At 41.3% G+C, this 23370-nt stretch overlaps 1 protein-coding gene across 1 annotated transcript in view; it reads left to right on the forward strand.

Annotated features, from left to right (window-relative positions):
- Positions 1-1050: 1050 nt before the first annotated feature.
- LOC147902091 (callose synthase 11-like) overlaps positions 1051-23370 on the forward strand; it is a 41230-nt gene continuing 18910 nt past the window's right edge. Inside the window, exon 1 of the mRNA XM_087375160.1 lies at positions 1051-1899. Coding sequence (XP_087231286.1) covers positions 1111-1899 — 789 coding nt within the window. The 5' untranslated portion in view covers positions 1051-1110. The remainder of the gene's footprint in view (positions 1900-23370) is intronic.

Genomic DNA, 23370 nt, shown 5'->3' on the forward strand with positions numbered 1-23370 from the left:
TGTGAAACTTGTATCATGATGCCCTATAGGACATCGAAATTTGTTCCATAGCACTAAATTTTTATACTATACAAATATGTAAAAGAGTAGTTATCGAAAACCTACTATTTGAGTTTCTCAAAATCTGAAGCTGGCAAGTTACAGCCACTTGGACAACATTTGCTATGGTTTAATAGATACTCTAGTAATACATTGTGCATAGATATTCAAGGTCATGCTACATACCATTTCTAAAGGTTGTATTAAACTAGAATGCATTGATTCCTAGCTTGATTGATGCTAAAAGGAATCATGCATTTGCAATGCTCTTTAACTAAATCCAATTTAGCAACTAATTATGATTTCCTTTTCCATGCACTTTTGTGGAATGAGCCCAATGAAGCACAACTATTGAATTATTGGGAAAGCTATATGATAGCATTCCCTTTCTCCTTTATGCAAATATTGTAGTAAGCAAAGCTTTATCTTTAAACTAGGATGTTATTTCTAGGTTCAACCTAGTTCTCAAAGTGAGGCATGGATACCTTTCTCCAAAGGGAGGCTCTTCTCATCATGTATGATAACATGGAAAGGGTGTGTTGTCTTTACTTTCATTTAGAGAGTCGGGTAGGGTTTATTGGAGGTGGGTTTACCTTGGGTTATTTTTTTAAGGGAGAGTGTATGGTTCACATAGAGATATGTGCCTGGTGCCCCTTAAAGTTTTTCTATGATCATAAGATATTGTGCCCTTAAGAGGGAGGGGGACTAAATATATTTCTTATGGATGGGAGTGTGGACACCTCTTTTTTGGAATCATGTCTCCCTTAAGGAAAGGGGGAAGCTAAAACTTCCCAAGCACCCCATCGTGATATTTTGAAAAAGAGGGGGAGTGTGGACACCTCTTTTTTGGAATGATGTCTCCCTTAAGGAAAGGGATGTTTTGAAAAAGAGGAGTTGCTGACAAAAAGTGGGAAATTGGCACCGTGGAAGAATAAAGGCAACTTGGGGAATTACTTGAAGTCATGGCAAAGGCAAAGTTAGTATTTCCTTCCATCGTCTCTATCTCTGTGTTTGAGTCTGGGTCTCTCTCTCTCTCGCTCTGCATGCATCACTTCCCCTTCCTCTATCGCCATGACTTCCCCCCAGCAGCAGCCGCCCTTCAACATCCTCCCCCTTCATGATCATAGCGCCCTTGAGAGGCACTCCCACGAGGCTGTCCTATCGGCAGACGAATTGCGCAAATACCCTCGTTGTTCCCGCCTGCGCCGCGGAATTTTCGACGCCATGGACTGGCTCGGCGAAACATTCGGCTTTCAAGTCGCTAATGTCAACAATCAGAGGGAACACGTTGTGCTTTTGCTGGCTAACTACCAGACGATGGAGCAGCCTGGCTGGCGCACCAACAAAAAGGTAGAGAAGCATGACGACGATCTGGAGGATGCCATAAGAGGCCTCAGTACAGCCGTCCTGGAAAACTACAAGCTGTGGTGTCCCTTTCTACACCTCAACGAAGTTTCCGACGAAGAGGAGGGTAATTCCACCATCGAAGAGAAACGGGAACACTTGATATTGTTCACGTGTCTCTACCTTCTCATATGGGGAGAGGCTGCGAATCTGCGCTTCATGCCGGAATGCCTTTGCTTCATTTACCATCATATGGCGCGGGAGCTCCGCCACATTTTAAACACTAAGGAGGCAAATTTCAAGGCCTTCTCCAGCGGGCCTGATGGTTTTCTGAACAAAGTCGTTAAGCCACTTTACGATGTGGTAGCGGAGGAGGCAAAATCAGCCAAAGATGGGAAAGCTCCTTACAAAACGTGGCGAAACTACGACGACATGAACGAGTTCTTTTGGACGCCAGAGTGCCTCGAGCTTGCAAGGCCGAATAATCGCGAGAACCAGGAGAACCAGGAGGACAAGGTAAGCAATGGACAGTCATTGAGTGCTTGTAATTTATTGACTTGGTATACCAAATGCTCTTTTCTTCTGCGTCAACTCTTAGTTGCTACTCATATAGCATACAGACTTCATCAAGTTATAGATCTGCATCATAGAGTTGCTAACTCATATCGCATATAGACTTCATCAAGTTATAGATCTCCATCATATAGCATATAGACTTCATCAAGTTATACATCTTCATGCAAGTGACAATAGCACTTTGATGTTTTCGTGTCTAATCACTCTGTCCTTAAAATCCACTAGTTCCTCTTAAAAGTTTTGAAATGACCCTTGCTTTCTATATTTCAAATGTGCCCATCTCCAACCAACATTGTTTTTACCTCTACTTTTTCTTCAAAATGCTTTCATATAATTCCTCCATGGATTCATCCCATTGTAAAGGATCTTTTCTTCACTTGAAAACAACATTTATTTGAATGTTTAGCTTTCTTATTCTTGACAAATTATTTTTCTTCTTCCACAAGTTTTACCTCTCATCTTGTATAGCTTCTCATTTTGATGTTAAATGATCAAATTTCACCCTCAGAGGGTGCAGTACTAGGAAACCCTATGTATCACGTGCGTTCAAGGGGTATTTAAATAATCCCTTAACTAACATTTTTTCCCCAATAAAAACACCCCTCTTTACTATTGAACTAAGTTTTTTTTTTCTAAAATTAATTTAAAAACCCCTCTTGTTATTGTAATCCTATTAAAATTTACCAAAAAGTTGAATTAAAATACCCCTCCTTTGGAATGCACGTGGTATACTAAAATTTTATGAGGTGAAACCCCCAAGATTTCACCCACACTAAGGGAATATTTGATCCTTCAATTAACTCTAAGGTGTTAAGCTACTCTTAACCTAGAGAAACATCTAAAGTCGTATGTTTCTCATACACCTAGTTACATAACTATTCCAATTCTTTATTAAGGTTGAATTTCAAATGCATTTCATTTGTTAGATTGCGGCCTTGACATGTAATGTCTTTTGGCATTTCATCAGGATTACATCCCAACTTTGTACAACTTATATGACTTTTTCTCAATCAATGATGATGAATTCCTTGCTCTTTCATCCAAACTTGCCCTTTTTATGTATATAGATATCGGCATATACTATTTAATCAAATGCTTGAAGATGCATTATCATATCATTGGTTTGATTCCCATTTATGCCTCTTCAATTGTCACTTCTTTTAACTCATGTCTTGTGAGTAATCAATCAAAATATATTATCATATTTCTTCATTTTTCCTAGAATGAATTTAACAAAATCTTTGTTTGCCATGTGCATCATAGCTTATACTATAATTTCACTTTATAATATTTTTTATTATAGAGTATCAATAGTAGTGGTTTGTCACAAGATGCCATTATACTTATAATCTTCAAAGTCCTACAATAGGTATTATAGAGTATCAATAGTGGTGGTTTGTCTCAAGATGCCATTATACTTATATTAACTCTACACTCTTCTACAATAGGTATTCTCTGCCATTTTCACTTCTTATGCGACTAAGGTTTTAAGATTACTTTCAGGGATTTGGATTTATTTGAGCGATTTGGATATCTAAAAAGGTTTGGAATTCTTTTCTTAAAGTAGATTGGTACTTTTTTGTGAAATTAACAATGAAACTATCTTTTTTGGGCCTCTTTTTCACGAAATTAATAGATATTTTCGTCCTTCTATTGATGGTGTGTCTTTCATGTATCAATCATGGATCTTGCCATATTTTTGTGAGCCAGATCTAACTCACCATGTGCCTTAGTTCCTCCCTTGATAGGAAATTGGTTCAGTATAGACACATCCTTCATAGGTACACGACTTCTCCATCAATAATAATTATAGTTAATTTTGCTAAAGGGGAATTTTATTACAGAAATCAATAGTCGGTGTTCTCTGTCTTCTTTTCTAAGCTATCCATTGGCGATAGAAGGCCTCTCTTGCTGTAGCCTTTTTTTCTTTCCAAAAGTAGCTCTATGCATACTTTGTTTCTCGGTTATCATTTATCTTTGCTTCTGTAGCTTCATTGTATTTCTTAGAGGGGCATCAAGCATCAAGGGATATCTCATGGTTTACGTTCACAGAAGGAGTCACATACATTTGTGCTATTCGTTGTTGTCTTCTAAATGCTTTTTTTGTGTGGCTTCTGGTATTTTGTGAGTCTACAATCTCCCATATATGCCTAGGACCCCAAATTTACAATAAGTAGTTCCTTAATTGGGTTAATCCTTTTTTACAAATGGTTCATTCATTTATTCAAGCTTCTACTTTGTAGACAAGCCTTGTATGGGTAACCCAAGAGGAGACATGGTTTGCATGGATTGAGTAGCAAACACCAATATTCTTGGACCTTAAGGGCTAATGGACATCTATGCCTATCCTATGTCAACCCAAGAGGGATGTGGTTTTCATGTACATGCTAATGCCTTTGGCTAAGCTTTGAGACTACTATCCTAGCCTAACTAGAAGGCCAAATAGACTATCTTGTATACTATGCTAGGCAATGTTGAATTGCAATCATAGAACTATTAAACAAGAGGCCATGAGAATGGTATACAATGTTCAAAGGATTAGACACTACTTGTGCGACAATCCATTCATATTTTATATGGAGTACCAAGTTTTACTATATACCCTACTATATGATGCAAGTAGAGTTGGCACAGTGCAAGTTGTTATTGCCAGAATTTAACTTCAAGACAATCCACAAACTTGTTAAGGGCCATTTGGATGCAAACTTCTTAATCAAGGTTACCCATCAAGCAACTAAGTACTAGAATTAGGGGAGTTCTAGTGGGCCTCTTGGCTTAAAAAACAATTGAGGCTCTAAAATTCCGACGAAGAGGAGGGTAATTCCACCATCGAAGAGAAACGGGAACACTTGATATTTCTCACATGCCTCTACCTTCTCATATGGGGAGAGGCTGCGAATCTGCACTTCATGCCGGAATGCCTTTGCTTCATTTACCATAATATGGCGCAGGAGCTCCACCACATTTTAAACAGTAAGGAGGCAAATTTTAAGGCCTTCTCCAGCGGTCCTGATGGTTTTCTAAACAAAGTCGTTAAGCCACTTTACGATGTGGTAGCAGAGGAGGCAAAATGAACCAAAGATAGGAAAGCTCCTTACAAAACGTGGCAAAACTACGACGACATGAACGAGTTCTTTTGGATGCTAGAGTGCCTCGAGCTTGCAGATCGCAAGGACCAGGTAAGCCTTTACACGATGTTATCGTCTTCTTTTCATTAGTTTCCATTCCAATGTGTAACATAAATTCACTACTCAACAAGTAAATGTTCTTGTGCACCCCTATGTTTTCCATAGTGTAAGGTGTTGTACCTATGGTTTTTTTAATCTTTTTCAAAATATAAGAGCATCTCATGCATGGAAATAGAGAAAGGATTTCATTTTTCAAAAAATTTGAGAAAAGAAAATTAACTTTTGGGAAACCTACATACCCAATACTAAAGGCACTAGTGGGCCACTACTATGCCACATTTAGACTAACTTAACTTTTTATAAGAACTTGACACCTAAGCATATTTTCCTTTTTCATGCCTCTTTATCGAATCTTTCCATGGAGAAAATAGAGGAGGATGGTGACATTTTAAAGGCACCGCCTCTTTACTAGCCCCTTTCGCCAGGCCTAGCCTCACATATTTAGAGCTTGTATATGATTAGTGACTAGCCATAACTTCGGTAGAGTTACCACCAAGAGCTAGGAGAGGAGCTAGGAACATAGAGATCAAATATGAGAGAGAGTGAGAGAGAGAGAGAGAGAGAGAGAGAGAGAGAGAGAACAAACATAAAACACATGGAAAATCACATTAAGATGTTCCAATTTAAGTCACTAAAGGACTTACCTTATAGTGCTAATAAGCAAATTTGACCCACATAAAGGCTCTGTGAAAACAAGTAGTATTAAAACAAATACAAATTAAAAAGAAAACATTAGATTGTTCGTAGTCCAAAATGTTTGGAATAAAAATTCAGAATATTCGCAGCCCAAAATGTTGGGAATACAAATTGAACCCAATATTATTCAGATGATGTGCTAAGATGGCCTAATCTTCTACCAATTAAAAATTCATAGACCTTACATGAAACAAATTGATAAGTGATCCACTCCCCTGCCTATTCTCTCTCCTTTCTCTTTCCATGACACATTCATATCACTAAATCATTTATCAAGCATGCCTTGTAAAAATCCAAGTTGTTTGGTTGAATGTTGATATTATGTTAAGGGTACCATCCTTAGCCTTCAAACATAACCAAATGCAAGCATGATGGTGCAGTGGTTGACCGATTTGGGATGTAGGGAGGACAGTATACTCTCTATCATTGTGACAGCCAATTTTAGACTAAATGGTTTGCTTCGTGTCCTTGAACCAGGGTCCATGAATACTAAGGCCATCAAGGCTGACCTACTTTCCCCATTCTCTCTCATAAAGTCAAGGGTAGAGAGGAGACACCCAATGTTAAACTAGCACTTTCACACATACTTTCTTGCATTTCTAATCTATCATTATATACATACATTTGGCCTAAATCTATCATTATATACATACTTTCTTGCATTCCTAATCTATCATTATATGCATACATTTGGCCTAAATATTCATACAATACCTCTAAGTTCATGTTAATGTCTCCCTTCTATTGGCTGCAAAAGTTGTCATTAAGATTGAGATGATGCCTATAATCATAAGTACCATGGGCCCATTTCTACAACTACACATGCATATAATCTTGGAAGGTAGATAAGGACTTGATAACTTTAGATGAGCTTTCAATCCTTGGAAGGCTTTGTCAAACATCTTCTTGCCACATGTTTCCTACCTTTTTACCAAGTGTCAAGGCCATTTATGAGCATGGGATATCCAAATCATGTGAGTGTCTATTTCACCATGTCCTGAAGGAGGTTTAAAGGTTTAGAATGAGTTTCAGGGTTCAAAAGAGAGTTCCATGGTTTAGAAGGGGTTTCAAGGTTCAAAAGGAGGTTCAAGGTTAGAAGGGGGATCTAGGGTTCAGAGTAGAGTACATGGTGGAGAACTCATCTCCCTCATAGGTCTTAAAGGTCAAGGGTTGAGGAACTACTCTAAGTGGGTTGAGGAACTACTCTAAGTGGGTAGGGGTTTAGGGGAAGCATAGCAATGGGAGAGAAGGAAGAAGGTGTAAGAGCATGGGGGTGGGGGAGAGAGAGGAGACGAGAGAAGGGGAGGGAGCGGAGAAGTTTCAAGGTTGGAGAAGAAGGGAGAAGGAGAGAAGGTTAGGACATGCTTTTGGATGTGGAGTGCAAGGGAGCATGGACACTAGGAGACAATTGCATAAAACACCAAACTAGAACTCAATACAATGCCCCAAACAGTGTGGGCTTCATTCCATCATGGGGTATTTATATAAGTTAAATAGCTTCTCTCTCTCCATCTCTCTCTCTCTCTCTCTCTCTCTCTCTCTCTCTCTCTCTCTCTCTCTCTCTCTCTCTCTCTCTCTCCATGTAGAACTTGCATCAAGGACGCACATTTAGAAGTTGCAATGGTAGGAGTTGCATGTAGAACATGCATGTAGAAGTTGCATTTAGAAACTTCATGTACAAGTTGCATGTAGGAGCTGTATATGTAGGAGTTGCATGTAGAACATGCATGTAGGAATCGTATGTATAATTTGCATGTAGGAATCATATGTAGAACTTGCATGGTGAAAACAAGTAGTATTAAACAACAAGTTAAAAAGAAAATCTTTAGATTGTTCATAGCCCAAAATGTTTGGAATACAAATTCAGAATATTCGCAGCCCAAAATGTTGGGAATACAAATTAAATTCATTATTATTCAGAGGATGTGGAGGAAAAAGGCTTATAAGATGGCCTAATCTTCTACCAATAAAAAATTTATAGACCTTACATGAAACAAATTGATAAGTGATCCACCCCCCTCCCTATCCTCTCTCCTTTCTCTTTCCATGACACATTCATATCACTAAATCATTCATCAAGCATGCCTCGTAAAAATCCAAGTTGTTTGGTTAAATGTTGATATTATCTTAAAGGGTACCATCCTTAGCCTTCAAACACAACCAAATGCAAGCATGATGGTGCAATGATTGACCAATTTGGGATGTAGGAGAGGGCAGTATACTCTCTATCATTGTGACAACCAATTTTAGATTCAATGATTTGCTTGGTGTCCTTGAACGAGGCTCCATGAATACTAGGCCATCAAGGCTGACCTACTTTCCCTATTCTCTCTAATAAAGTCAAGGGTAGAGAGGAGACACCCCATGACAAACTAGCACTATCACACATACTTTCTTGCATTCCTAATCTATCATTATATAGATACATTTGGCCTAAATCTTCATACAATACCTCTAAGTTCATGTTAATGTCTCCCTTCTATTGGCTGCAAAAGTTGTCATTAAGATTGAGATGATGCCTACAATCATAAGTACCATGGGCCCATTTCTATGACTACACATGCATATAATCTTGGAAGGTAGATAAGGAATTGTTAATTTTAGATGAGCTTTTGATCCTTGGAAGGCTTTGTCAAACATCTTCTTTCCACACGTTTCCTACCTTTGAACCAAGTGTTGAGGCCATTTATGAGCATGGGATATCCAAATCATGTGAATGTCTATTTCAGCATGTCCTCAAAGATGACTTTCCTTACATACATAGGGGAGTTTGCACATAAATTCCAACATCTCTACTCAAAAAATCCCATTGATGTGATTGGGGTCCATGATTTTTAGAAGTTGACAAGACATCTAAAAGGTGAAAATGTGTTGAATAATGTATATGTTTTCATTATTATATAATTCATGAGCATTTGGCCAGAAGCTACAACCAGCCACCATGCATGCCTCTTAGTGAGGCTCACATTGGCTATCAGATGATGGCAAGCATCAGCTAATATTGGGAGCTTCATGAAAGCCCTTACATGAAGAGAAGCATCTAATGGCTAGATTGTGATCCTTACATTTGAAGATCTAAGCATGAAGAATAGAATTGATTCATGTGAGATTGGTGCACTATTTGATCCATCAACCAATGCATCATGTTCATCAAGTGTCATACACCATTGAAAAATATAGAATTGCATCCACACTATCCAAAGAAGCAAAATAAAACTACCAATTTTTTTCAAAATAATGATACATTACCAATCTCATTATGAACACTATTACGACTTCATTGAATACATGTTACTCTGTGATTTTTCTTGTACAATTAAGAATATTACCCATCACAGGCATTTGAGTAGCTAGGTTATCCGGTAGGTCCTGGTTTGGACACCAGATGGGGGCCAAGTATGGCCTGATGGCTGGATGGCTTCAGATTGAGTTGGCACATTGCCAACTAGGCTACATGCAAGTGCAGGAAGGCATCCCATGACTGACCGCACTGAGGGTAGACGGAGCATTTCTCGGGGCAGCCCACTCTTGGGTTGTGGGGCCCGTTTGGAGCCTCAGATAATCCCGGATGGCTCTGGGCCGAACGGGGATCATAGGTTAGTTGCTCTATTCTACGCCATGGTTCTAACGAGTGGTCGATGGCCTATTTCGGGACCGACCTCTAGTTGGCCGTTTTGGGCCGACTGAGTCGATCTCTCAATTGGGTCTAACCGACTACGATTGGTGGCTATATAAGAGCAAGCCCGTGAAGCCCATCATCATCACTGACTACAACAACCCTAATTCCTTAGCATCCATCCTCCGTCCTCTACTGTTTCAAGCATGCCATCGAAGCTTCTCACACAGGAGCGCACGGCTGGGAGGCAGCGCCATCTATTGTATCAGTTTTATAGTAATCAAATTTTTGATTCTCCATACTATCTGCTTTTCTCGCTTGCATACGAGATCCTATTATTTGTTGAGCACAGACGTTGTATTGTTTTCTTACATGGTATCAGAGCTTGGGCTCTAGCAAGAAGATTTGGTAGTGTGTTTCTATTTGCGAGCAGATTGTGAGAGATGTCCCAGCCACAAGACTGTGAATCCCACCGTTCGACGAAAGTGGAAAGTTGGACGGCACTAACTATCCACTCTGGAAGTTCAAGATGAAGACCATCCTGAGTGCATACGAGCTTTGGGATACTGCTACTCGAGTGGACGTGAAGCCGGTTACGAGACCGGATCTAGCCAATGCAGGACAACAGATAGTACCAACTGCGGATCAGATTCTCGCGTGGACAAGAAGAAATGCGGATGCGTTGTGTTCTATTGTCTGCAATGTAAGTGATTCTGTCATGGCATTAATTCAACATGTCACCACAACGGAGGAGGCATGGACGGTCTTGAAAAATCAGTACGAGACTACGAATCAGACGCGGATTCAAAATCTGGAGACTCAACTCGCAAACGAGAAACTATTTGAGTCTGAAAGGGCAAAGAAGTTCATCACCAGGGTGAAGAATCTGCGCGATCAGATGACTGCGATTGGCACTACCATCACCAGTGAGAATCTAGCATGAAGGTGCATACCAATTCTCCTACCAAAGTACGACGGTCTTGTTACGGCGCTAAATACGCAAAATAGAAATCCGCCCCTCAACTTTGAGGATTTCAGCGCGATGGTTCTGGAGGAGGAGATGCATCGAAAGACGAGGACTAGAGAAGATTCAGCTTTCTTGGATAGATCAAAGAAAAGTAAGGGTAAGGACTCTGGTAACCCATCTTCTTCTTATGATAAAAAGAGAAAGAAGAAGATCAAGTGCTTCTATTGCAACAAGGCAAGGCACAAGCAAAATGAGTGCTGGAAGAAAATAACAAATGAGAAGAACGGAGTAAAGAAAGAGTCCAGCAACAGTGCGCAAGCAGTACCAGTAGAGCTGTTCGTAGCGATTGAGGAGATTTGCACGGAGGCAGTTCATGTACCGCGGATGAACCTTGGATTATTGACAGTGGTGCATCGCACCACATGACCAGTCATAAGGATTGGTATACCTCTCTACATCCGGTAGCAGTCGGCAATGATGCAAAATGTCCAGCAAAAGGAAAAGGTACAATTGCTCTCAAGTCAGATGGAGTTGTAAAACGGTTGTCCGATGTTCTTTATGTGCCAGATATCAAGAGGAACTTGTCCGTTTCTACGATCACGGATCGAGACCTCAAAGTTCACTTCGATAAGAATGGCGCACAGATTTTAGATCTTCAAGGGAAGGTCGTTGGTAAAGGTACACGGTGCAACAACATCTACGAACTCTCATCTTTCAGTGCTCGAGCTGATGTGAGCAACAGTAAGCTGTGGCATGAGAGGTTTGGTCATCTAAATCTTAGTTCTTTAAAGGAGATGCATAAAAGTGGAATGATTGCAGACCTGCCAGAAATTACAGATTTGCCCGATGTATGTGAAGCTTGCATGATGGGCAAGCAGCATTGGCAGCCCTTTCCTAAAGAGGCCAGCAAGGCAAAGACTCCTCTAGAGCTCATTCACATGGACCTCTGCGGAAAGATGGAGACGGAAGCTTTGGGTGGTTCATACTACTTCATGACGTTGATTGACGACTACAGTAGAAGGATATGGATATACTTCCTAAAGACTAAAGATGAGGCTTTTAGTAAGTTCAAAGAATGGCATGTAATGGTCGAGAAAGAAACGGGGAGGAAGGTGAAGAAGTTGAGATCAGACAAAGGTGGTGAGTTCACATCAAGCGAATTCGAAAGTTACTACAAAAGTCATGGGATCAAGAGGCAGAAACCCTCGCCACATACATCACAGCAAAATGGAGTAGCAGAGCGCAAGATGCGCGTCATCTGCGAAATGGGCAGGAGTATGATGAAAAGGAAAGATTTGCCAAAGACTTTTTGGGCTGAAGCATGTAGCACGGCAGTTTACATTCTAAATCGTAGCTACACGAAGGCTGTGAACGGGATGACTCCACTATAGGCCTTTTCTGGTAAGGAACCTTCAACTGCACATTTCAGAGTTTTTGGCTGTGATTGTTTTGTGCATGTCCCGAAACTGAAGAGCCGAAAATGTATTTTCTTGGGCTACAGTGAAGACGCAAAGGGTTACCATCTCTATAATCTTGTTATCAAGAAGGTAATAGTAAGTCGCGATGTGGTCTTCTCAAAACAACCGCATCAATTGGAGGAGGATGCTTCCTTCCCAGACAACCAGGACCAGGATATCCATCCAGTAAACCACCAACAGTAGACCGAACTCCCCCAACGGTGCTTGGGAGGATTCAAGATAAAGAAGAGGAAGATGAGCCTGCAGAACCACAATGGCAACGGCCATTCCCGAAGTGGGTAAAGTAGCTTTTGGACAGCAGAGAACCTCCATCCATTGAGAAGGCACCATCCGAACACCGCCGGTCCAAGAGAATAGAGGAGCAAAGAAGGGCGCAGGAACACTTAGTCATTTACGCTTTGATGACAGAGGTGATCCATGCTAAAGAACCCAAGTGTCTTGAAGAGGCACAGGATGATGATAGGTGGATGGAGGCTATGCAGTCGGAGTATGGCTCCATAATGAAGAACAACACTTGGCACCTTGTGGATCGACCACCAAAATGCAAGGTAATCGGCACCAAGTGGATGTACAAGACCAAGTACAAGTCCGACGGCACGTTGGATAACTACAAAGCTCGATTCGTGGCAAAGTTTTGCACAGGTACATGGTTTTGATTATCAAGATACTTTTGCTCCCACAACTCGACTAACCATAATTCGCAGTGTTTTGGCTTTAGTAGCATAGGAAAGTTGGCCCGTGTTTCAAATGGATGTAAAGTCTGCCTTTCTGAATGGAGATCTTAAGGAGGAGGTATACGTGGAACAACCACCAGGATTTGTGATCCCCGGTTTAGAAGGTAAAGTCTGTAAACTAAAGAAGGCACTTTATGGACTCAAATAGGTCCCACGAGCGTGGTACCAGCGGATTGATGCCTACTTTCTGCAAAACAGGTTCAGGAGGAGCCCATCTAATGCAAATTTGTATATCTACAAAGAAGGAGGCAGGTGTATGATCATGGTCCTTTATGTGGACGACCTTGTCATAACAGGGAACCATGAAGAGAAAATCTCGCAGATAAAGCAGTTGCTAGGAAGAGAGTTTGAAATGACAGGACTGATGCATTTCTATTTGGGGATTGAAGTTTGGCAAGAGCCAAAACAATTCTTCATCTCAAAGCTGAAGTATGCTGGAGAGATACTGAAGGCATTTGGCATGGCTGAGTGCAAGACAGTTGGCACCCCTATGGAGGTTAACGTGAAGCTCTCAAACGAGAATTCATCACCACTGGTGGACGAAACGAAGTACAGAAGTCTTGTGGGTAGTTTGATTTACTTGTGCAACATGTGGCCAGACATCAGTTTTGCGACTGGTGTACTAAGCAGGTTTTCTAAGCCCCGGGAGAACCATTGGAGGATAGGGATGCAGGTGCTAAAATACATCAACACTTGATTATGGCATCACCTATACCAAGGGCAACACCTTGACCAAATTTTGTGACTCGGATTGGGCAGGAGACGTGGATAGCAGGAGATCAGTGACAGGTTACTATTTCTCACTTAGATCTGGAGCTGTGTCATGGGTCAGCAAGAAGCAACCTATAGTTGCTCTTTCTTCTACCGAGGCTGAGTACAAATCAGCATGTTTTGCTTCTTGTGAGGCAGTGTGGTTGAGGAGGATTTTAGGGGACATGGGTGCAGTGCAGAACAAGCCTACGTAGTTATCATGTGACAATCAAAGTTGCATGGCAATTGCCAAGAACCCTATGTACCACGCTCGCACAAAACACATTGAGATTCAAAATCACTTTGTACGCGAGCTCATCATGGATGGAGAGGTCAACTTGGTGTACTGTCCAACTACAGAGAATGCTGTGGACATCTTCACAAAAGCTCTTGGAAGAGACTTGCTGGAGAGGCATCTTCATCGACTTGGCATTGGGCCGAAAAAGTAGTTCACCTGTGGGTGGACATTAAGGTGGGGTGTTAGATATCAATGCTCCACTCTCATGTAACTACGCGGGAACCAGCTAACTCTACTTGTAAGCCCCCCATATGAGGAGAAGGCATTTGAGTAGCTAGGTTATCCAGTAGGTCCTAGTTTGGACACCAGATGGGGGCCAAGTGTGGCCTGATGGCTGGACGGCTTCAGATAGAGTTGGCACTCTACCAACTAGGCTACATGCAAGTGCGGGAAGGCATCCCATGACTGACCGCATTGAGGGTAGACGGAGCATTTCTCAGTGCAGTCCACTCTCGAGTTGTGGGGCCCGTTTGGAGCCTCACATGATCCCGAATGGCTCTCGGCCAAATGGAGACCATAGGTTAGTTGCTCTATTTTGTGCCACGGTTCTATCAAGTGGTTGGTGGCCTATTTCAGGACTGACCTCCAGTCGGCCATTTTGGGTCGACTGAGTCGGTCTCTCAATTGGGTCTAACCAACTATGACTAGTGGCTATATAAGAGCAAGCCTGTGAAGCCCATCATAATCACTGGCTACAGCAACCCTAATTCCTTAGCATCCAGTCTCCGTCCTCTACTGTTTCTAGCAGCCATCGAAGCTTCTCACACAGGAGCGCACGGCTGGGAGATAGCGCCATCTATTGTATCAGTTTTACAATAATCAAATTTTTGATTCTCCATACTATCTGCTTTTCTCTCTTGCATATGAGATCCTGTTATCTATTGAGCACAAACGTTGTATTGTTTTCTTACAGTTGCATCTTCACGTTCTTGCCAGCAATGCATACGACATTGTCTTGGGCCTTGTTCATGAGGTCTTTCAGGCATTCCACCTCATACTGCAAATTATTGTACTCGATTTGCAACTCAGTATGCACCTGTTGCAACTGATAGTGTGCCTGAACTAGCTCCTCGTAAACTGTCCTTTTTTCCTTGAGCTGCTTATGCAGAGACTTACACTCAGCAGCCAGGTCCCCTTCATCTTTGTGCAAGTTGGCCATCTGTTCATCAAAGAACCTGGTCACCTCCTCTTGGTACTTAGGTTGAAAGAGCAAATTATGCTCCAGTACCTAGGGAGGGATCCAATGGTTTGCCAAGTAATTAAGGGATTGCGATACGTAGACCATATTTTCTCTCAGCACCTACCATTGACTTTCCATGTGGCAGCCCGATCCTGATGTTCATTGTTAGTGAGAAGCGGGTCGAGAGGAAATGGTTCCATGGTTCCAAGACTCTACAAAGGTGCTGGAAGTGGTGGCAAAGTAAGAGGGAAAGTGATGAGTCAGCCCCCTATTGCTCGGCTCTGTGTGCGGTGCTCATTCGGACTTCCTGCTCTTTTGGTGGTCCTTGGTCCACCGTTTTCCCACCTTCCTTCATTTCCTTTACTTCGAAGGTGCCCTGTTGGCTCGGGATGTGTATTCCTAAGAAATCCTAGGTATCACGTGCATTCAAGGGGTATTTTAAAAACCCCTCAGTTAAAATTTTTCCCCCAATAAAACCACCCCTCTTTACTTATGAACTAACCAATTTTTTCCTAAAGTTGAATTAAAAACCCCCTCCTATTATTGTAATAATTATTAAAATTTTCTCATAAATGGGATTAAAATATCCCTCCTTTTGAATGCACGTGGTACATTAAATTTTTTGGAGGTGAACCCCTCGATCATGTTCGTTGTTCCCCTCCGATTTCTCATGTTCTTTGGGGGTGCCCTCCTCACCATTTCCCCCTATTTTTCCTGCTTGGAGGTGCCCTCAGCACTGTCCCTCTCTGGCTTCTTCTCTCCATCATGTTCCTCAATGGCCTGCCTATCTTGCTACTCCTACTCCTGGTCCTTGTCCTTGTTATTCTACTCCTGCTCTTCTTCCCGTGCCTCTCCTTCGTGTTCATCTTGCTACTCCCTGTCCTGCTCCTCCTCCTGTTCACCCCGTTCCTCCTCTTACCCACTTGCTCCTGATGGCCCTGCTCCTATGATCCCACTCCACCAGACAGTAATGCTCTTGACCATGGTACTCGCCTAGACATTAGGCGGTGGTAAAGCATGCAAGAGTGGGGACCTAGTTTGCAATGCATCTAACCCCTGCTAACTCCTCGGAGCTGGGTTCTTGAATTCCTTCTCAAAAATTGTGACCAATCTCGTGACAGGAAGCCAATCCTCCACCATGGTGACCATTCAAGCCACATCTTGTTGAAATCTATACCCCATGCTCTTTTCAAGTCTGATGAACTTCGACAAGAGCCTGCATGTGATCTTCAATCCTTCATCGCTCACCTTGTTGATGAGATATCCCTGTGATGACAAATAGCTGCTTGCTTCAAAGCTCAGGGGGGTCACTATGTATAAACCGTCTATACCACGTGCGTTTAAGGCATATTTCTAAAATCCCTTATCTGTGTAAATTTTTCATTAATAAAATGTACTCCTTTTCTATACAAATCTGTAAATTTTTTCCAAAACTATTTTAAATAGTCCCTTATGTATATTTATTTTTGTAAATTTTAGAAATAAAAAATACCCTTTTGTTGAACTCGCGTGATAGGGTTACATATGATGAGTGACCCCCCCGAGCTTCAAAGAATGCATCATAGCATTTGGCATCTGCCAAATTTTTGAGATTCGAACATTGCTTTAGCTAGAAGGCCTTCTTCAAGAGCTCAAAGGTGATCTGAACGTGCTTTTTGTTGATGATGAGGCTATGGTCATCCTTGTCGTAGGAGTCCAAGATCTTTTCTACCATCCTTCCACGGCAACTGAGCAAACGTTAGGAGCCGGTTTGATGCCAGGATACCAGTAAGAATGTCACTAAAAAATCTTCAATTAGTTGCAGAGGGGAGACGTGAGAGCTACACGTCCTTTTCTATCAAACTTGATGCTTTGCCCACTCCGTCACGACAAAACAACATGGCTAGATACATAGAAAGAAGACTGTGGGGGAAGCTAGAGTTGAAGAGCAGATTGGTTTGAAGGGGATATGAAGCTCAAAGGGACTGACAAAAATGTGAAAACAATAGCAAAGGGGAGCACAGAGATGGCCGTTGAAGGCGATGAAGACAATGATAATGAAGTATACTGAGTGTGCAAATGAATCTGAATAGTCGAGTTCCTGACAAAATCAATGGTTGAATGATCCTACCTTGGTTTGGCATGATGAATCTACATTAATAAGCCCTTCACATTTATCATGCCACATGACAAAACACGATGCATTTGGTCCACCACAATTAAACAGCTAGCTGGCACTTTGTCTTCTAAAAAAATTCACCAAGGCATTGTCAACGAAGTGATTTATTTTCGAGTTCCATGTGTGTGAAGAACTCGCTGCTCAGTATTGCTTTACTTTGCTTCCATTGTACAACTCGGGAAAAAAATTACCTTCCAAGTCTGCAAGTTGCACAATCCCATTGTCAAAAACTTCCACCAATTAGTAGGGTCCACTCCAACCTAGCTTAAAATTGGTTTTGATAGGCCCCAACTTAGTAGTGTAGAGTAACATGAACATACCCTTCTTTAAATGCTCAGGCATAATATATCGATCGCTAGGCTTTCCTTTTATGCTATATCACCATTTGTGACTAGGTAGCTTGGAGGTGTAACTCATCCAAGTGGCTTAGCTAATGCAATCACCCCTTGATTTCCTTTGGTTTACCTAAATGATGCTCGGCAGTATGTCAAAGACTTGGGACTACAAATTCTAAGGGAACAACTTCCTCCAAGCCAAAGGCCATTAAAAAAGGTGTAAGATTTATAGTTACCTTGTAAGCAATAAGATAAGCCCACTAAGCATAGTGTAGCTTGGTATCCCATTCACCTTTACAAGACTGCACTGTCTTAGTGAGAATGAGTTTCAAATGTCAATGTCTTGTTTGTTGACTTGGCTTTACCATTACCATGAGCATAGTAAGGAGTGGAAACTATATGCATGATCTTGATTTCCTTTTTAAGTAACTACATCACATCATTGAGGAAATGTGTACCTTGATCACTGACAAGCTTGAAAGGGCATCCATACCTGTATATGATATATTCATAGACAAACTTAGTTGTGCTCCGAGCCGAGTTGTCTCGAAGTGCCTTAGCTTCTACCCACATAGTAGCATAGTCAGTGCGGCGATGAGTACATACTTGTTTTGAGTGAACCTTAAAAGTTTAAAAAGGACCAACAAAATCCAAATCCCAATGTTGAAAGGACATAGACTGATTAGCCAATAAACATCCAGTGCATTGACACACATCAAATTGCATACACCTGGTTTGAATAATGTCTCCCACCATAATCCTGCCTGTAAGACTTTTCAAGCAATTAGCTCGCCATGAAGGTGCCCTCTTGATGGACCCAAGTGAGCCTCCTGTAACATGACATCATGTCCATGGGGTAACAACCAGTGGTAAAAGATCCCATCTGCACACGGACAACAGAGCTGCCCACCAATCAGAGTGTATTTCCATGGCGTTGCCCACACTTATCTTGAGGCATATTGTCATGGAATGTGCCTTTAGATAGGTAATCTACTAACTCAGCATTTTCATTATCACATTAATTAATTGCAAACAAGTCAGCATCTGGCAATTCCATGTCGACTCCATGTGTTTGCTCAAGTGCTAGTAACCTAGAAAAAAATCAACTCCCACATGGTTCTTACCTGGTTTATGAATATTTCTAAAGTTGAATTCTTGCAGCAAAAGCATCCCACAAACAAGCCATCCTTGAATGATAGTCTTGCTAATGAGATAGAACAAAGCTTGATGGTCCACAGAGAACACAAAGGGATTTCTGAGTAAATAATGCCTCAATTTTTGCACATTGAAAACATACTTGATAGTCCAGCCAACCATCCGGCTCAATTAGAATAATGCCCAAAGCATAACCAAAAGCATCCACATGCACATGGAAAATAACATCCATCTTGGTTGTCTAAGAATTGGAGTACCCTTTGTTCGGTTTTCAAATCATTAAACACTTTAGTCATCATGGCATTCCATTCAAACTTAGCATCCTTTTTTGTCAATTCATACAAGGGCACTGCAATCTTGGAAATTCCTTGATGAACCTACAATAGAAACTGATAAACCCCATAAAAGAATGTAATTGAGTTAAGTTCTGAGGTTTAGCAGGCATCTACTGTATGGCTTTTATTTTACATGACTGAGTAGAATACCAACTCAGACATAGAACACACTCTTAGCAAGATTCAAAGAGATACCCACTTGTCTACATCTTAGAAAAACCTTCTCTAGGTATCCCAAGTGATAAATATCCGAGGAATACACACAAAAATCATCTAAGTAAATTGCAATGATCTCAGTGAGGTAATCTCTGAATGTTTCTACCATAAATTTTTGAAAAGTTGATGGGCATTCCAAAATGCATCACTTTGGTGGCATAGGGACCCCACTCCATAATAAAAGCACTTTTTGATTTATCCTCTGGGCCCACTATAATCTGATTATATCCACTATAGCCATCCATAAATGAGTACATCTCATGTTCTATAACTTGATCCAAAATTCCATCACTGAAAGGTATGGAAAATGGATATGGGACGGTCTAGGTATTTAATTTCTGGTAGTCCATATAGACTCAAAATTTGCCATTTTTCTTAAGTGCAACCACAATTGGAAAGATCCAGTCACTACGATCAATGGAATATATAAATCTAGCTTGTAAGATTTCATCCAACAACTCAGCTTTGACTTGCTTGGCATAATTGGGATTCATTTTGTACCTCTATTGTCAGATTGGCTTAGCATCTGGCACTAAAGGTATCTTATGTTGACACAATGCAAGAGGAACTCCCAGTAAATCTCTGTAACTCCATGCAAACACATCCTTATATTTGACAAATATATCCCTTGTCAATTCGAGCTGCTTCGCAGATTGGCACTTACCACCACTACCATAGCTGGGTGATCTTGTGTCCCAGATTCAACTCTTACATAGGTTCTGGAACTAACTGTTCAATTTTGAGACCCGTGATTGTTACTGGTACTTCAAAATTCCCCCTTTCTCCTTCGGTATCTTCAATGAAATTTCTTGAAAAAATATCTTTTTGTTAGCAATCTATTCATCTCTTAACTTTTGCTAGATACAGGTCTGTAGCTACTTGGAAAATGTCTATCTCACGAATAGGTAAAATATGCAACTCCATTAACCGGGACTCAACATCCTGTAGAAATGGATCCTTGACTTCTAAATTCTTAGGTTGACAAGAACTCAGAACCTTCCAAGGGTTGGTGAGTATACATGCCTCTTGACCCTTTGTCTTAATAATCATCTCTTATGTACCCCAATCATGGAGTACTTTTGCACTTTTCAGCCAAGATCTTCCCAATAAGATTGGGTAGGCATGATGTTCCATAGCAATCACAATGAAGTTGATGGTATAATAGATGACGTCTATCAAGATGATCACATCTTGCAGCATAACCTTAGGATCAATGGGTCATTGATCTGCCATACGCACTTGGAATGGCGATCGTTTATATGCCTTAAACTTCAGCCTTTGGGCAATTTCTTTAGAAATGATATTCACTCCTGATCCTCCATCTACTATTACACTTGGTATAGTTTGCTTCTTAATCTTGATAGTGATGACTAGAACTTCTTCATCAACTACTATTGGAGTATCAATCATAGGCGTAGTGGCTAAGGACTAGCACTTCCTTTGGTTGCTTGGTGGATCCTTGATCTGCTGAGCAAAGAAGTCATGGCAATAAGGAGCTATTCACATTAGCTCTGCAAAAGTCAGACTAACTTGCATGTTCTTGAATGCTTCCCATGCTCGAGCTAGCTCTGTGCTAGTTTCATGTGGCATAACTGATTCTGCTTCTTTAGAGCCGGATCTTGAAGATTCTCCTTGCTTGATAACAGAGTGCTGGAATTGCTCAGGCATTTCAACTACTGGAGCATTTTCTTTCAACTCGCTTGCAATCTTAGCTGCCAGCTCCTTCTGTGCCTTCTAATTAATGTCCTTACTTGAAGTGTCAGTGTCTTCAACTGTTGTCACTGACCCTTTTGACCAAGTGATTACTTGAGCATCAACTATTTTTTGGAATATGGCTATAGTTATTCAGCATTCTGGATCCACCTCTTTCCTTTCCATGTTATTCTTCAAGAATTTTAAGCGCTCCACCTAAATTGAATAATCAGAAGCTAAATGATTTTCTCCACAACAAAAGCACTTGATTTTAGATGGATCATTTTTCTCTTTTCCATTCTTACCCTTGTCCTTTTGCTCGGGACACGGTGGTTTGTTGCTCAGTGCTCGGTTCTTAGTTGCTACTTGGTTCGCTAACACTTGGCAATTTTTGCCATTAAACCAATTGTCGGAGTCATCATGACCAAATTTGGTGCAGTTATTCCAATACTTAGTCTTGCATTCCTCTTACACATGTCCACCTCTGGAACACCTATTACACTACTTCTCATTCTTACCTGGGTTACCTCGAATGCCCAATTCTTTTAAGGCCTTCTTTAGCTCAATTTTTGACTATAGTCTCCTCAGTGTCACTCTCAGCATCCTTCTTTTTCACTTTGCTTTTCAAACCTTCACTCTTCTCCAAGGCAACTGTAGGAACAAAGTGGAGACCGGTTGTGAACACAAGTGAGCAAGAGTGCACACACAAGAAAGCTCCAATAGAAATGTTCAAATGAAACAATACAAGTACTTGGTATATATAGTACCCAAGTACTATCGGTCAAACATAGGGTTGACTTTATGCCTACAACACCATATCTTTGTAATCTCTTATAAATCCCCCCTCAAAGATATGGCTGGAAGTACCCTGGAAACATCTCAGCTGTACCCTACAGTACCTAAAGTACCATGGTTGCACAAATTCATCCAGATGGATATGTAACCTATGGGAGTACATGAAAACAATGTCATTGTGAATCACTTCACAACCCCCCTTGACATTGTGAGAATGTCTCCGATCCCCAAGCCATGTCGATGTCGTAAGAAAAGATCTGTTGACAGGGCTTTGGTGAAGATATCTGCCAAATACAATCCCGTACATAATGATAATGATTTTCAATGTGTTTCATGCGAGCATGAAAGACAGGATTGTTGGCTATGGCAATGCAACTCTGGCTGTCACAGAAGATAGAGTTTACTTCACCATCCTGTGCATGATGCAAGTCATGCAAAAGCTTCGTTAACCACATTAACTCCATAGTGGCTGAATTTGTAGCTTTGTACTCTACTTCATTGGAGGAAAGAGAGACTCGCTCTTGCTTCTTACTGAGCCATGAGATACAGGCTCTACCCAATGAGAAGCAATAGCCAGTAGTGGACCGTCTGTCGTCAATGTCCCTTGACCAATCTGAGTCGGTGAAACCACTCAGCATTAGATCACAATCTGAAGCATAATGCAAGCCAAGAGAGAGAGTGCCATGGACATATCTGAGAGCCCTCTTTGCTGCATTCCAATGTGTGATCGTGGACAATGTATGAACTGGCTCAAAAGCCTAGTGGCGTAGGCAGTATCAGGCCGTGTGGAGCATAGATATATCAAACTTCCAACCAACTACCTGTACAAAGTGCCATCAAACTTTTCAGCAGTATCATGCTTACTTAGCTTGAGTCTCCTTTCGAATGGAGTAGCCACAGGCTTACAGTTCTCCATTTTAAATTTCTCCAACAACCCCTTCGAATACTTTGTCTGTGACATAGAAATCCCATCATGGGTCTACCAAAACTCAATGCCAAGACAATAATGCAATAGGCCCAAATCTGTCATGTCAAAGTTGTGACATAAAGCGGACGGCACTGCTATAATTTGCTGCAAATCACTGCCAGTAAGTATGATGTCATCCACATATAGTACCGACATGACCAATTCTGATTTTTGCTACAGAACATACAGATTTGGCTCTGTATGAGTCTTTACGAAGCCCTGGGACAACAAAAACTGATGTATCTTCTGATACCATGCACAAGGTGCTTGCTTCAGCCCATATAGAGCCTTCCTGAGCTTGCATACCTTATGCTCTTGTCCCTTCACCTCAAAACCTTGGGGCTGATGTACATAGACCTCCTCTTTAAGATCTCCATTGAGGAAAGCGGTTTTGACATCCATCTGGTACACTGACCAAACATAAAATGCAATAAGAGAGATGACGGAACGAATGTTGGTCATCTTGGCCACTGGAGCAAATGTCTCCTCATAATCTATCCCCTCCTCTTGTGCATACCCCTTGGCAACCAAATGGCCTTTGTATTTTTCAACTGTGCCATCTGAATGGTATTTCACCTTATGAATCCATTTCATGCCAACCACATTTTTCCCAATGGGCGCATCAACCAAGTCCCATGTGGCATTCTTCTCAATGGATTTAATCTCAACTTCCATAGCTTTCTGCCATGCCAAATTATGCTGAGCATCCTTGAAGCTCTGAGGCTCATTTTCAACTTCCATCACTGAGGTCATCGAAGCAAAATTGACCTTTTTCTGATTTTTCTGAGTGTTGGCCCTAGTTTTCCCCAAAGTAGGTTGATCCTTAGCATCTTGAATGGTCAACCTTGCCC

This window comes from Dipteris shenzhenensis, chromosome 5 (assembly GCF_047967505.1).
Source record: "Dipteris shenzhenensis isolate YYH24624 ecotype China chromosome 5, Dip_SZ_1.0, whole genome shotgun sequence".
In the NCBI taxonomy this organism is placed as follows: domain Eukaryota; kingdom Viridiplantae; phylum Streptophyta; class Polypodiopsida; order Gleicheniales; family Dipteridaceae; genus Dipteris; species Dipteris shenzhenensis.